This window comes from Microcaecilia unicolor, chromosome 3, assembly GCF_901765095.1.
Source record: "Microcaecilia unicolor chromosome 3, aMicUni1.1, whole genome shotgun sequence".
In the NCBI taxonomy this organism is placed as follows: domain Eukaryota; kingdom Metazoa; phylum Chordata; class Amphibia; order Gymnophiona; family Siphonopidae; genus Microcaecilia; species Microcaecilia unicolor.
The window spans coordinates 520758349-520775129 of NC_044033.1; the positions used below are offsets into that span (position 1 = coordinate 520758349).

Consider the following 16781-nt stretch of genomic DNA (forward strand, 5'->3'; position numbering starts at 1 on the left):
ATAATACCATCTATGGAAACCCCATTTGAGGAGCTAAATTTGAATTTATCACAAACAATTGAAGATGAACTATGTGGAGTACAACCTGCTACATTAATTATAGACTTTGTTCTACAGCCGGATCGGGACTGGATCTTGAAAACTTTCTTTAAACATAGACATGAAGTCTTTCTGAATTGCAAAGTCAAAGTATTTCCTGATATTGCTAGACAAACTCAGAAAAGACGTCAGTCTTTTTTGAAACTTCGTGATCGTGTATTGTCACAGGGGGGAATTTTCTGGCTTAATTTTCCTTGCAAATGTGTTGTTAAATTTCAATCAATTAAATATGTTTTCTTTGAGAGTGATCAGTTAGCAAAATTCCTGGACTCCAGACAAGAACCAGCCGTAAACTCTCTTGTGCTTCCTCCATTAGTATCTACTCCGTGATAGGATAAGTGGGAACATGTTCTACTCATTTTTTCCTATGTTAACCAATTTTTGAATTGTGCCTTGCCTACAATTGTGGACTTTAGCAGTAATTATCATTTAATAGATTTTCTTTATAAAATATTTTCTTGTATGGTATGGTAATACTCCTTTTCTGTACAAGTGTATCTTGTAAAATTCATTAAAATTACAAATAAATTAAAAAAAAAAAAAAAAGAATATTTAAAGAGTTCTTAAACGTTATCTGGCAGTTACTAAAGACTTTCAGCGCATGGATCGTCTTTTTGCCCTTTTTGCCGGTCGGTGTAAGGGTTTGGCCGCTTCTAAACCTATTAATAGGTTGAACCTGAGAAGATTTCAGATTGAACTTAGATTTTGCATCAATGAAAAAGATAAGATAAAAGTCGATTTGAGAAGGATCTTTTGTATATCAAAGTACCAAAATTTAGAATAATAATCCTTACCAGATTCATCAAATTTCATCTTTCCGGTTATTTCGAAAGGCACTTGTATATTTCTAAATCAGTGTTTTGTACATTTGTTTTTAGTAAGGAAGACTGTTGTACGTCACTTCATATGTGAAGTGTTTTTTTTTTTCTTCTTTTGTAATTCATGTAGCATCCTTAAGGTTCAAGGCGGAAAATAAGTTGCACAATTCAATACTCTGTTCCTGTTTGTTCTGAAAGCTTTTTGCATTAAAAAAAACAAAACCTGTGTACGTAAAATGCAGTTTACTGTTGCCTTCTTTGAACACTTCATAAAATGCAATCACTGTTTTTTCCAATATCCAAAATTTTTATCTTAATATATACATTTGGGGTCCTTTTTCTAAGGTGTACTAATGGATTAGCATATGCAAATGAGTAATGTCAGCTAAATGTCACTTAGCCCATAGGTATACAATGAGCTGCTTGACACTTGGCACAACTAATTTGTTAGCAAACCGTTAGCACACCTTAAAAGGATTTACCATATTTGATATTTAAATACGTAACAAATCGTTTGTTTTATGGAAAACTCTAGTGTTTTTGTAAGATTAGGGAGCTCATTTTCAAAGTAACCTTACTTTGTGGGCTTTAAAAATACGCCTCTGTGTGATCTATTTTATATAGGAGCAGTTAATGTCATGATAAAGGTTGTTTATTTTGGTAATGTCTGTAGACTGTACACACTTGTGCAGCTTTTTTGCAAGCAGTTTATCATTGTTAAAATTATTTAAACATCTTTCTCAAGGTACATGAGGGGGAAAAAAAACTCAGTAAATCCTGTTTTCCTATCCACAGAGCAAACTCTACATGGAAGGATTTAGAAGCTTAAAGGAAGGAGAAGCAGTGGCGTTCACTTTTAAGAAATCTGCCAAAGGCCTTGAGACAATACGGGTAACAGGCCCAAGTGGGGGCCCCTGTGTAGGAAGTGAAAGACGACCCAAAGGGAAAACAGTACAGAAAAGAAAACCAAAGGGAGACAGGTAATTTTATTTTCTTTCTTTACCTCATTTTGAAATCTTTGAGGTTGTTTCTGGGAAGGATTTTAGGGGGAAGGGGAGGAGTCTTGGATTTTCATTTTTTAAAAACTTTTTTTCTTCTGTGTTTTTTGCGTGACATGCACAGATGTTAAGCACACCTGATTCCTTCAGTTAGGGGTCCTTTTACAAAGGTGTGCTGAAAAGTGGTTTTGCGGTAGTGTAGGCATGGGTTTTGGGCACGCGCAGAATCATTTTTCAGCACGCCTGTAAAAAAAAAAAAAAAAAAAGAGGCCCTTTTTTTTTTCCTGAAAATGGACGTGCGGCAAAATAAAAATTGCCGAGTGTCCATTTGTTTGGGTCTCTGACCTTACCACTAGCCATAGACAGCGGTAAAGAATTTGGGTGGTAAGGACCTCTGCGCGTCAGATGCCACTTGGCGCACGTCCGAAATTAAAAATTATTTTCTCAGACACGCGTAGCGGACACGTGCCAAAAATGAAATTACCGCAAGAGCCACACGGTAGTTGGGCGGTAAGTCCATTTTGGCGCGCGTTGGCGCCTATGCAGCTTTAGTAAAAGGGGATTTTATCTGCACATCTGGAAATTTGGTGCACTTGATCAATACAACTTAATTGGCGTGCAGGGTAGGAGGGGATCTGCTAAGCTTCCACAGAGGTTATTGTACTCCACTGGTGTGCTTTTGTAATTGGGCTAAAATTAAGGGGGGAAGGATGGCATGAGCGATAGTAGTCAAACTGTACGGAGTGTACAGGGGGAAGTGTCATGGCAGCATTTGCTTAGAGAAGTAGTAGCCAAACAGTGGAGATGACCAAGGACCTGGGTGTAGCCAAAGTGTATTTAAACACCTCTAATAAATGAATTGATGTAGACCATGCAATCAGTTATATGAGCTTCAACAAGGACTTGACATGGGCCGTGTTTTGGTGATTGTGCCTACTTCAGGAGACCAGGGTACATAGATCTCAAAAGAAGGCAACACAGCTTTCCTCCCTCAAAGCGATGTATGTGTGTGTCAGTTGTGCCGTCCATAGAGCAAACCAGCACTAATTCTCCTCCACTCAAAAGTGACCTTTTTGCTTGTACTTAGAGAAGAAGTGACCGCTTTCAGGATGCATCCTCTCTGCTTTTTCCAGATTTTGCTTATTTGAAAAGTACTTGTTTAATATCTGACCATGTTTGGGAAATTACGGGTTTGGGTATACTCTATTCCACGTTTCAAATTTGTTTGCTGTACGCCAAAATCATGAGAACACGTCTAAGCGGTTAACATTCTATTGTATGTGTTCTAGGGTAAGAAATAGAGTTGGAAACATAAGGTGGCCTAGCTTACAATTTTCAAGTTATAAGGCTGGGTAATTAAGTTGGAATTAAACTAAATAAGTAACTAGGGGCCCTGTTTACTAAGGCGCGTTAGTTTTTAGCGCGCCTACATTTAGCGTACATGCTAACCATGTAGGCGCCTACAGCAATGAATGTTAACTCGCCTATAACGCTGCTTAGTAAAGATGGCCCTAAGATACCAGAGGGTGGGAAGGCCTGCTAAAGATTTCAAAAGAGACTAATGAATGCTGAAGTTACATCGGTACTACTGAGGGCAGCTACGACGTGTAATCATTTGTCTGAACATATACAAGCAGGAAATGCTTGTTTTGAAATATGTTGAAATAATGATCTAGTGTTCAAGAATTCATGATGTAGAAGCTATTCTCCGAGGACAAGCAGGCTGCTTGTTCTCACGCTTGGGTGATGTCCGACTGCAGCCCCAGATCGGAAGATCTTCCTAGCAACAAAGTTTGCTAGCCCCCGCTTGGACATGCACGAACCGCGTATGCGTGACCATCTTCCCGTCCGTAGCGCGAGCGTGCTCCTCGGTCTCTTTTTTTTTTTCCGTGGTTCAGAATGGCTGTTTTATGGCGGTTCTGTGTCCTAGAAAGGCCCCCGCTGCGTTTTCGCCGCATTTCTTTGCCTTTTTTCGCCGAGTTTCGGCTTGTTTACGAGTTCGCTTGTGTTCTACTGTTAAAAAAAAAAAAAAGTTAAAAAGCAGTTTCCGTTATTTCTTTAGTTTTTCCCCGTACGTTTCCTTTCTTTGTTGTGAGTGGCCATTTTGGCTGCCCGTGCGGGTTCTTTTCCCTTTTTGGTGTCTTGTTTTCAGCACCATCACGAATTTTGACCTCGCCGGCGTGATTTTTCCGCCCATGTCCTCGAAGCCTGCCAGCGACTTCAAGAAGTGCGTGTGGTGCAGCCGGACAATCTCGCTCACTGATAGGCACATCTCGTGTCTTCAGTGTTTGGGGGCTGATCATCGTCCCAATGCCTGCACGCTGTGTCTTCAGCTAAAAAAGAGGACCCAGGCGGCGAGATCGGCTCAGTGGAACCTGTTGTTCGGAGCCCAGTCCGGTCTTTCAACGTCGGCAGAGCCGACGGTATCGATGTCTGCATCGGAAGGTGCATCGACGTCCGGAGCGCAGGTGATGGCTGTCCAGAGATCCCACGCTGGTAGCAGTGAGCCATCGAGTGGGTCTCCACCTGCCTCGAGGGGTCCTGTGGTACAGACCCCCCCGGGACCGCCCTTCTTCGGACCCGGCCCCGAGGAGACGTGTGGATTCCACGTCCTCCTCGTCAGTACTGGGAGATACCGCTGACGTGCCTCAAGCGAAGGAGAAGGAAACCATCATCGGTCACCTTCCTGTCACGGTACCGAGAGCTCCGGGGCGCCGAGGGAATCGGCACTCGGAAAGCGTCAACGCCGGGAGGGACAGCTCACCCTCCATTCAGGAGGTGTCGATGCGCTCGTCTCCGGACAGCCCGGTACTGCCTCCGCGCCCCCGACAGATTCTGTCCTCGTCGCCGGTACCGGCCCCACAGCCTTGCTCGACAGACAATTTAGACGAGTGCCTCCGAGCCATACTTCCGTGGATTCTGGAAGGACTGCTGCGACCTTCTGCTCCGATACCGCCGTTGCTTGCGCCGTCGGTACCGTCGAGAGATGCAGCGGTTGGCTCCCCGCCCATGGTGAGGACAGCGACACCGGTACCGCCAGCGACGAGGGAGTCTTCTTCTCGACATCGCCATAGAGGACTTAGTTCCTCGGCGTCGAGACGGGCTCGGCTTCGGACCGAAGTTCGTGAACTGGTGTGCAATACCGAAGGTGAGGCCTTGTGGGAGGCAGAGGAAGACCACAGATATTTTTCTGATGAGGAGTCTTGTGGTCTTCCCTCTGATCCCACTCCTTCGCCAGAGAGAAAGCTTTCTCCCCCTGAGAGTCTGTCTTTCTCGTCATTTGTCTAGGAAATGTCTATGGCCATTCCCTTCCCAGTGGTTACTGAGGATGAGCCCAGGGCTGAGATGTTTGAGGTCCTGGACTATCCTTTGCCATCTAAGGAGTCGTCCACTGTTCCCCTTCATAATGTCCTGAAGCAGACATTGTTGGCGAACTGGACGAAACCCTTAAGTAATCCTACTATCCCCAAAAAGATTGAGTCCCATTATCGGATCCACGGGGACCCAGAGTTAATGAAAACCCAGTTGCCTCATGACTCTAGTGTGGTGGATCTGGCTCTCAAAGTCAAGAGTACTAGGGATTATGCCTTGGTTGCCCCTAGGGCGGGAGTCTAGGACTCTAGACTCTTTTGGGAGGAAGGCCTACCATTCTGCTATGCTCATGTCCAAGATCCTGTTGTACCAGCTCTACACGAGCATCCACGTGCTGAACAATGTGAGGCAGCTGACGGACCTGGTTGATAAGCTCCCGTCGGAGCAGGCCAGGCCTTTTTAGGAGGTGGTCAGTCAGCTGAAGGCGTGTCGAAAATTCCTGTCCAGGGGTGTTTTATGACACTTTTGATGTTGCGTCCAGGACCGCTGCTCAAGGTATAGTGATGCGCAGACTGTCATGGCTGCGTGCCTCTGACCTGGAGAATAGAGTCCAGCAGCGGATTGTGGATACTCCTTCCTGGGGGGGATAACAATTTTTGGGTGAGTGGGTCGAACAGGTGGTAGAACAGCTCCACCAGCAGGACACTGCATTCAACAAGCTCTCCCACCGGACGCCTTCAGCATATACCTCTTCAGGTAGACGTTTTTATGGGGGAAGGAGGAATGTTATACACACCCAAAATTTGTTGGCAGTATAACAAGTGTCAACGATAGAGTAAACTAATACAACATAACCAAATGACACTGTATGAGTGGCTATATGGCTGCTAAATCCATTTAATATGAAGAGAATCCCTCAGAAACCTATCAGACCTTACGTCCTAGGTTAACAACTGATACATTGAGAGCCGTTGATAAATTTCTATCATCGGGATTTTTTTAAATATATTTAAAGACTCTTCATATAAGTGTTGCATTACATTTATTTGGCGCTTTCCTTGATTTTAAAGTGGTTCTAGTCTGAATTACACAGTCAAAAAATATAGCATTGAGCACTTAAAAAGTGAAACAATATATGAAGAAAATTTAACAACCAGCTCTTGCGAGCCAGCTCCAGCACACCACTGGTTATGTGACTTGCCCAAGATTGCAAGGAGGAGCAGTGGGATTTGAACTGGGCAACTCTTGATGTCAAGGCTGGTGCTCTAACCACTAGGCTACTCCTGGGAGGCAAAGCCAGTGCTGGGCAAGACTTCTATGGTCTGTGCCCTGATTGTGGCTGAATAGATTTGAATGGGCTGCAGTGGAGCTTTTCAGGGGCTTATTTTATGGATGTTTTTATTGTAATCAAGAGCAGAATAGAACAAATCTAAAAATCTAAATTTAGAACAAGGACAATGCTGGGCAGACTTCTACGGTTTGTGCCCTGAAAATGGCAAGGACATATCAAGATTAGGTATACATATGAAGTATCACGTCATACCATATGTAATGTGTAATCTTGTTGGGCAGACAGGGTGAGCCGTACAGGTTTTTATCTGCCATCATCTACTATGTTGCTGCGTTTTTATTACAGAGCCCTGTTTTTCAGACCCTACTGACCTTAAGCAGGGCCGTGCCTAGGGTCTCTGGCGCCCCCCTGCAGACTATCAGTTGGCGCCCCCCCCCCCCCCCCCCCCCGGTGAAAATGATCGCTCACCACTTGCTACACTGACAGGAATTGTCAGCAATATTCTTAGAAACAAATTGCTATACATTGCAAAATAAGATAGCAGATGTAAATTCTCAAAGTAGACATATTCCAAACGCTAAAATGAAAATAAAATGATTTTTTTCTACCTTTGTTGTCTGGTGACTTTCTTTTTCCGATCATGCTGGCCAGTATCTGAGTCTGCTGCTATTTGTCCTCTTAACTCCATTTTGCTATTTGTCCTCTTAACTCCATTTCCAGGGCTTCCTTTCCATTTATTTCTTTACTTTTCTCCTTTCTTCTTCATTTCTTGCTCTATATCCATTTCTCCTCTCTCCCTGGGTCCTGCCCTCCCATCCATGTCCATTCTTGTCCCTCTGCCCTTCCCTGCTCCATCCATAGCCAGCAATCCTCCTCTCTCCCCTCCATTTCCAGCAAATTGTCCTCTTCCTGGGCCCCCATGTCCATCCTTGTCCCTCTCTGCCCTTCCCTCCTCCATCCATAGCCAGCAATCCTCCTCTCTCTCCCCTCCCTTCCATTTCCAGCAAATTGTCTTCTCCCTTCACGCGATTCGCGAACCCCTTCTTAGCACTGCTTTAAAAAAAAAATTACACGTCAGCAGGAACAGGCTGCTTCAGCCAATCCCAGGGGCCTTCCTTCAGCGTGTTCCGCCCCTGAGGGCTGAAGGAAGGCTCCTGGGATTGGCTGAAGCAGCCTGTTCCTGCTGACGTGTAAATTTTTTTTTAAGCAGTGCTAAGCGGCAGCGCGGTTCGCAAATCGCGTGAAGTGGGGGGTGGGACGACGTGACGGCAACGAAGAGGTCGCAGCAGCGTCAGCATAGGCGGTCGGTGGCCCAACTGTTTGGGGAGGCTAAAGGGGGCGGGGTTATGGGTGGTACCAGGGGGCAGGGCTTACATCCATAATTGTCCGACAACACACAGGAAAAATAAATAAAAGTAAAATAGTCACAATTAATACCTTTAACAATTCAACATCAGATCCTCCAAAATATTATAAAACTATGTCTGATGTTATGACAAACTAAAATGAATTTAAAGTGTTGATGTCACCTTAGTACGGCCAACACACAACCTTTCCACTGCAAAACACTATACACAAACTTGTGCAAAAACACACTCAGAAACTTACCAAATCATAACAGCACTAATTCCAAGGACAGGACGAGCTACAATCTTATGCGTGGAAAAGCAGCACTGTAATTACACCAGGCTCTAAAACACCAATACACTACCTAGTGAAAAAACCAAAACCAAAAGGGCTGCAAATAGTACACGCTAGCAGAATACTGCACCTTGATCACACATGAAAAACACATGACAACAGATATGACAAAAGGAACTAGAAATCAAAAGATATGAAGGCAAAATTATGAATTGGAAAATTACCTCAAGAAGTCAGACTTGGCATGCAGCAATACTAGAGAAATTGAAACTTACGTGCAAAATATCACAGATGCACATTTCCAAAAGCTGACATATTCCAATTAATACATTCTGAATAAAATACTTTTTTCTACCTTTGTTTTCTGAGCATTTAGTTTTTCTATTCGCTTTGGTCCCAGTGTCGTCTGTTTTATGGTGTCTTCTTTCCATTTGATATTCTTTCACTCACCATGTCCACCATCCTCCTGTGTCCTTATGCGTTCTGTCTACCATCTGTGGCACCCTGTCCCTATCCTTCCTCCAGTTGCATCTGCCCTCAAAGCGTTTCAATCCAGTCCTTAAATTCAGCAGTTTCCCCTCCATCCATATTCAGCATTTCTCCTCACTCCCCTCCCCTCCATTCATCCATCCATCCATCCATCCGTGTCCAGCAACTCTCCTCCCTCCCCTGTCCTCCACCATATCTAGCAAATCTCCTTTCTCCCCGGTTCTTCCATCCATCCATCTAGCAAATCTCCTCTCTCCCCTGACCCCTCCATCCTTCCATATCTAGCAATTCTCCTCTCTCCCCTGCCCTCCCCTACATGTCCAGTCCAGTGATTTCTCTTCTCTCCCGTCCCATCTATCCCCCCTCTCCTCATCCTTCCATCCGTTTTCCCTCTTTATCTCCCCATTCTTCTGTCTTCCTCTTCCCTCTTTCTCTCCATGTCCTTCCATTCGTCTACCCCCTCTCCCGATCCTGCCATCCAACATCTACCCCCCTCTCTCCCAATCCTTCCATCCAGTGTCTCTCTCTCTCTCTATCCCCTTTTCCATCCAGTGTCTCTCTCTCTACCCTTTTCCATTCATCATGCCCCCCTCTCTCTCCCCATCCTTCAATGTTTCTCCTCCTGTTAGTTTCTCTCTCCCTTCCAGTGTCTTCCCTCTTTCACCCCCCCCCCTCCCATTTTCTCCTCATTTTAAGCAGCTTCTCCCTTTCTCCAGGACTCCAGCCCTTCTCCATGTCCCCTCCTTCTCTCCCCATCTTCCCACTCTCTCCATTATACCTGCCTAGTGCCTCTCGCTCCCCCTTCCACCCGGTATTAATTTGTTGGCCACTGCTGCTGCTTCTCCTCTTCAGCAGCAGCAGCGCCCCGAATCCAGACAAAAAAAAAAAAAAGGTAGCACGCGTTACACGCACCCAAAGTGCAGGAATCAGCTGGGAGGACCGACACCACACGCAGCTTCAACCGCTTTGGAGCCCCCAGGAGCAACAGTTGGCTGCTGGAACAAGCGCGGGGCTGTACCGTAGCAGCTTTCAGCATGGGCTATCGGCACTGCAGCCACTCCTCTCTGTCCCCGGAGCAGAGCAGGAAGTCGATGTCAACTTCCTTCCTGCTCCTCCAGGGGCAGAGAGAGGAGCGGCTGCAGCGCAGACAGCCCATGCTTGAAGGCTGCCACGGCCCCGCTCTTGCTTCTTTTTTTTTGTTTTATCGCGCGACTCGCGCTGAAGAGGAGACTTTCTTCCCACTTTGCCGGCCCAGACTCGGGAGTGCGGGAGACTCCGGACTTGGCAGGTCTGGATGAGGGGGCCTCGGGCCTGGAGGGAAAGTGGCTACGTTTGGGGGGGGAGGCAATGCAGCATGGGCGGGAAAGGTCACAGCTGGGCTGGGGAGGCTTAGCCTCCCCAAGCCTCTTATACGGGGCGCCTATGCAGCATCAGTGAAAGCGGAGCGCTGCCGACGTTTACCTTCCCTTCGCGCTCTTGGTTCCCTCAGTGTCCGCCTTCTTCTGACGTCAGAAGAAGGCGGGACACTGAGAGAACCAGTGAGTGCAAGGGAAGGGAGACGTCGGCAGCGCTTTCACTGACGCTGCTGCGACCAGGTAAAAAGATTTAAAGGCTTCGCGGGGCGAGAGTAAGCACCGCGGCGGCGCCCTCCAGAGGTGGGCGCCCCCCTGCGGCGCTTACCCCGCTTACCGCATCGGCACGGCCCTGACCTTAAGCAAATGAGACCACATAGTCAGTCTCTACACGTGGCCCCATGTCTCCTCATATCTCTTCCCCCCCCCCCCCCAGGTTGCCCCTAGTAATGTATGTCATTACTGATCAGCCTGTTTTGATTAATGTAAGTAAGGATAAAAGTATTTATTTCACCCAAGGCGGTGTACCAGATTGGGTGAATAAGTTTTTTTTTTTTTTTTTTTAGTCTCCGTACTGTCTGGATATGTTGAGAAATGGCGCCGCCTGACAGAGATCTTTTCCCAGAGCAGAAAGATAAAGGTTTAAGTGGTGGAAGCAGCCTTGAAGAAAATGCTTTTTTAGGCTTGATCTGAATCTGGCCAGGTGAGGGAGCCTAGTGGACATATGTAGGAAGGCTGTGCCAGGCATCTAGTGCATATGTCTTTAAAAACCAATCCATTGTCCTAAATAAGAAAGAATATTAAATTTAAAAACATTTTTAGAAGTAAAGAAAATCAAGTCGCATACCAAGACCTTAGAGCTCAATTTTATGAACCGACAGTTATAAATGAGCTGTTATGAGGAACCATTGTCTATCATATAAACCCCCTTGAACAGTGGGGGAAAAAGGTGTTGAGTGGAAATATATATAAAAAATTGTTTTCATTCATAGTTAAAACCCATGGAGAATAATTTGCAGCACTCCTAAGTGAGAGGTGAGAAATGAGAGGATAAGGATTCTGGTGGAATGTGAGAGGAAGGGACTGATTTTGAAGACTGTTGTAGAGAAAGAAGTTATACTTCTTAGGGGGATGTGTTCCAGGAAGAAAATCCAAGGGGACACTTGTGCAACAGAGTTGATCAAAGTTGTTTACAGACTACAATTGAAAAATAAAGAAAGGGAAAGGAACGCCAAATTAATAGGAAGGATCATTCATTCGCATTAAGGGAAAGGAGAAAAAAAAGGAATCGGAGATCAGAATGCTTGGTCTGGTGGGTACAGGTCCTGACCTTTAAGAGTGAGGCGGGGGGGGGGGGGGACGATGGGGGAACTGACAACTCAAAGGCTAATTGGGGGGGAAAATGAGTTTTCAGGAATTGCTTAAACTTGGGCAAAGACACCTCAGCTTGGATTCAAAGTTGGAGATCATTCCAAAATTTTGAGTCCAAGAAGAAAAGGACTGTGGAATGTGTGGCCTCATAGTGGGCAATGCAGTGAGATGGGAGAGACAGACTGTTTTCATCTAGAGATTGCAGATAATGGTTGGGAGTATATAGAATGATTAAGGAGGAAAGATAGGAAGGTGTGCCAAGATGGAGAACCTTGTGAGCAATACAGAGTTTTAAATATGGATCTGTAGTGAACGGAAAGCATGATCAAATCGGAGAGCTCTGTATGAAAGTTGGTCTGCTGAATTCTGGAGGGTCTTTAGTCTGCATGCTAGGAACTTGGGAGTGTCACAATAGACAGAATTACAATATTCTGAACAAGAGATCATCATGTGACGGGAGGTGGAATCGATGTAGCTCTGAAAGTTGCCAAAGAATTAGAAATCCAATTTTTAATAGGTGGGTATTCTGAGGGACAAATGTCAATTCAGAGTTGAAAATGATAAGTTAAATGGTAACAGTTGGGATGGATCTATGGAAGAGAATGGTGGTGAGAGAAGGCGTTGGATGAAAACCCGTGATCAAGGAAGTAACTGTTTTAGCTGGGTTGAGCACAAGCTTGTGTGATGAAAGCCACTCTGCAAGTGCATCCGAGTATGTCTGTAATGGAGTAAGATTGGGTGAAATATGAGAAATTGAGTAAATAAGATGGTCGTCAGCGTAAAAGAACCTGATATTTTGGTCCTGGATCAGTGTGACTAGGGGACTTAGATATTTAAAAAGTAAAGGGGATAATATTGAACCTTGGGGAATGCCATAGTTTAATTGTTTGAGTTCAGATGTAGAAGAAGGTGTGGCGACACTGAAAGAGTAGTCCGTAAGATATGACTTAAACCAATCTAATATGGTCCCTGAGCGACCTATTTCCTGCAATTGGGAGAGAAGGATGGAATGTTTAACCAGGTCGAATGTGGTGGAGAGATCTAAGGATACAGCAAGAGTGGTTTTTATCTTGGTCAAGGGTTGCATGTAACTCGCTTATTAGGGCTGTAATAGTTGTATAGGTACTATAGAGTGAACAAAAACCTGTATGACAAGGGTGAAGGATGAAGCGTTGGTCTCAGTGGGAGAGAGGTTGATTGAATACGATTTTCTTGCAAAGCTTGGATATGAAAGGAAGGTTGGAAACTGGACGATAGTTTGCAGGGCAGGCAGTCAGACATAGGCTTTATAGTGATAGGAGTGACAACTGCCGTCTTCAGGGCAGGGGACAATCCCAGATAAGAGGTGTTCCATGATTAATTTAGAGAAAAGTGGCAATAAACAGTGAGATGTATAGGTTTACCATTTGGTGGGGGCTGCGTCTAATAAACAGCTTGTAAGGTTCATAGAGTACAATGTGTATGTAAGCTGAGTGGCAGGTCACCAGTAGGTTAGGAAAGTGGATAGCTGTGTCTGCCAAAGATTGTGTGAACATGTCCCAGAGGTGCAAGGAAGGAGATAGCAGGCAAAAGCAAACTAGTACTGTAAAAGAGTGGAGGAGTGGCCTAGTGGTTAGGGTGGTGGACTTTGGTCCTGGGGAACTGAGGAACTGAGTTCGATTCCACTTCAGGCACAGGCAGCTCCTTGTGACTCTTGGCAAGTCACTTAACCCTCCATTGCCCCATGTAAGCCGCATTGAGCCTGCCATGAGTGGGAAAGCGCGGGGTACAAATGTAACAAAAAAAAAAATAAAGGCCAGGGACCAGAAATGGTAATTCCAAGAAGTTTAGGTGTGGAAAGCTGTAAAATTGAGAAGTAGTACCTGATAAAGAAGATTTCACACGCTTGTTCAACCAGGTTTCAGTGATAACAAGCATGCTGAGGTGAGAAGTAGGGAAGAAAAGATCTAGGAGAAGTGAGGAATTACTGCAGATGGAATGGTGGATGTTCATCAGCCCCAGCCTGATAGGGGGCTTCATAGAACAAGCAATAAATGTTGGTATGACAAGAGCCACTTGAGGACGGGGCCCAGTATGGTCAGTGCCCCCAGAATGTTGGGATTGGATGGGCAGTTTGATATACCGAGTGAGTCATAGTGCCGGGCAGATATGGAAAAAAGCCTAGAACTTTGAGTGACAAAATGAATAGAAAAAACAAGTATTAGGCTAACAAAAAATAGTGTCGGGGTTCTTGGGGGCATGGCCAGAGTTGCCCCAGGGAGCTTGCCCAAGGAGCATGATGTTGAAACCCGCTGCTCAGTGTGTAGCAGCATATAAGAAAAGTAATAGAATGTTAGGAATTATTAGAAAAAGAATGGAAAACAAAAATGAAAATGTTATAATGCCTTTTTATTGCTCCATGTTGCGGCCACAGCTTGGATACTGTGTGAAAGTCTAGTCACCACATCTGAAAAAGATATATAGTGAAATTAGAAAAGGTACAGAGAAAGGCAATGAAAATGTTAAAGGGGATGGGATGACTTTCCTATGAGGAAAGGCTAAAGCAGCTAGGGCTCTTCAGCTTGGAGAGGAAATGGCTTAGGTGGAGATATGATAGAGGTCTATAAATTACTGATTGGAGTGGAACAGGTAGACATAAGTACGTAAGTATTGCCATACTGGGACAGACCAAAGGTCCATCAAGCCCAGCATCCTGTTTCTAACAGTGGCCAAGCCAGGTCACAAATACCTGGCAAGATACCAGAAAACTCAATACATTTTATGCTGCTTATCCCAGAAATAAGCAGTGGATTTTCCCCAAGTCAATTTAATAATGGTCTATGTACTTTTCCTTTAGGAAGCCATCCAAACCTTTTTTATACTCTGCTAAGCTAACCGCCTTTACCACGTTCGCTGGCAACGAATTATAGAGTTTAATTACACAGTGAGTGAAGAAATGTTTTGTCTGATTCGGTTTAAATTTACTACTTTGTAGCTTCATCGCACACCCCCTAGTCCTAGTATTTTTGAAAAGCGTAAACAGATGCTTCACGTCTACCCGTTCAACTCCACTCATTATTTTATAGACCGCTATCATATCTCCCTTCAGCCGCCTTTTCTCCAAGCTGAAGAGCCCTAGCCGCTTTAACCTTTCCTCATAGGGAAGTCTTCCCATCCCCTTTATCATTTGTTGCCCTTCTCTGCACCTTTTCTAATTCCACTATATCTTTTTTGAGATGCAGCGACCAGAATTGAACACAATATTTGAGGTGAATCACTTGTTTACTCTTTCCAAAATACTAGGACTAGGGGGCATGCAATGAAGCTTTCCTTGTCATCAAGCAGATGAATCCATTATGAGTGGGTTGTGTCCATCAACCAGCAGGGGGAGATAGAGAGCACTGAAAAACCATAGTGCCTCATGGCCAGCTAGCTCCATCTGCCTCTTCAGTATTCTCTATCTCCCTAGCAGGGTGGACGCTCCTTCAGAAATCTGCCTGGGGTTGCTCCTGTGCTATTGCCAGTTGTAGCAGGGGTGTTGTGGCTGATGGTGCCCACTTTAAAGGCACATAGGTACGCCCTTTCCCTGCCTTACCCGGCCCCCGATGTGGATGTAGACACATAGGCAAGCCCTGTCCCTGTCTTTGCCCACGCTATGGATGCAGGCCCATAGGTTCGCCCTTTCACTGCCTTTCCCACGCTACTGATCCTCCGGAGTGGAAAAAATTGCCTCTTGCACTGTTGCCTCCAACTTTCCTCACAGCGTCAACAACAACAACAACAAAAAAAAAGTCGCTTCGCGCTGTAGCGCTGCGATCCAAGAAAAGAGGCTTTCCTTCAGTTTGTGCAGCGGATCGGAGCTCTGTTGACTCGATCCGGAGAGGTAAGAGCATTTGGAAGCTCCTCTGGGGTGAGCCCGCATTCGGGGCGATTTTGGCACGAATCCGCCATTTTGAATTTCCCGCCGTTTTCGGCGATGGCTGCGGAGGTTGCAAAGTGCTGTTCCCGTTGTGGCAAGCACAGATCAGCAGCAGGGCTCTGTAAATCGTGCTCTTCTGACGTCAGAGCCGGCCTGAGCATGGCGAATGAGGTTCTTCCTGCTCTGTGGATCTGGCAGCGGGCACCATTTTGGAACAGCATGGCGCGACCCCCGCTGAGGCGGTGGGGTGTGAGCCTGGAGGGGAGCCTCGAATGGAGGCTAATATGAGAGCCATTTCCCCCGGACTGGAACCGGGTGACCAGGGTGAGCCATTCTCCCCTGAATTTGTTTTACTGCTGCATAAAGCATTTATGTAAAAAAGAGCTCTCCCGCAGGGGTCTCAATCGGCCCGGCTGCGTGTGTCCCCTCCAATAGAGCCCGGCCTTGAATTACCATCAGGTGCGTTTTCCCCTTACAGATGGCCGCAGGACAAGTGCAGAAGGGTGGATTCCCTTTCAGAGAGTAGTGCACCAGTGTTTTCCCCCTCCGTGGTCGGGATGTGAGGAGTCTGAGGGGTCTGGTGGGTCTTCGTGGTCTGGAGACCCAGAGGAAGGTGCAGGATTGCCACTGGATCTGGATGATCTTTCCACGGTGAGGATTTTCCACCGCGATGAGCTCCCAGCGCTGATTTCTAATGCACTGCAGGCCCTCTCTATTGAAGATCCTGCGAGTGCTGAGCTCTCCTCTGCTAATCCGAGGATGACAAGTACTAAGAAGCCTGCTCAAGCCTTTCCTTTGCATGAATCCATCCAAGAGCTTATTTCAGCTCAATGGGCTGACCCCGAGGGGCCTTTGAAAGTTGCCAGGGCTATGGGGCAATTATACCCTCTAAGTGAGGAGCATTTGGTGCACCTAACTGTGCCTAATGTGGATGCCCTAGTCACGGCTGTGACAAAGAGAACTACCATCCCAGTTGAAGGAGGAGTTGCCCTGAAGGACATGCAGGACCGATGCCTTGAATTAGTTATAAAGCGGTCCTTTGAGATTTCGGACCTATCCTTACGTGCATCTGCATGCAGCTGTTACGCTGCCCGAGCCTGCCTTGCTTGGTTACAACAGGCAGTGGAACAACCCGGAGATGGAGCGGAGCCCCTTGCGGAGGTGGCACCGTGGATGGAGTGGGCCTTGTCTTTCTTGGCTGACGCCCTTTATGATCTGGTCAGAGCTTCGGCTAAACAGATGGCTGTGGCGGCTCGCCGCCTGTTGTGGCTACGGCATTGGGCTGCTGACATGGCCTCTAAGCAAAGGTTGGTGAAGTTGCCCTTTCGAGGCCTTCTTCTATTTGGTGAGGAGTTGGAGAACATTGTTAAAGGGCCTGGGGGATGCTAAACCCCAGCGCTTACCCGAGGACAGGCCGCGGCCTTCCTCCAAGGGTCAGGCGGTTCCCTCCTCTTACCTCGCTTCAGAGAAGTTCGAAGGTACCGCCAGGGGCGTTCTGCTGGTTCACTTCTC

At 46.2% G+C, this 16781-nt stretch overlaps 1 protein-coding gene across 1 annotated transcript in view; it reads left to right on the plus strand.

Annotated features, from left to right (window-relative positions):
• LIN28B (lin-28 homolog B) overlaps positions 1-16781 on the plus strand; it is a 175358-nt gene that overhangs the window by 69124 nt on the left and 89453 nt on the right. Inside the window, exon 3 of the mRNA XM_030195661.1 lies at positions 1713-1897. Within this exon, the coding sequence (XP_030051521.1) occupies positions 1713-1897 (185 nt within the window). The remainder of the gene's footprint in view (positions 1-1712; positions 1898-16781) is intronic.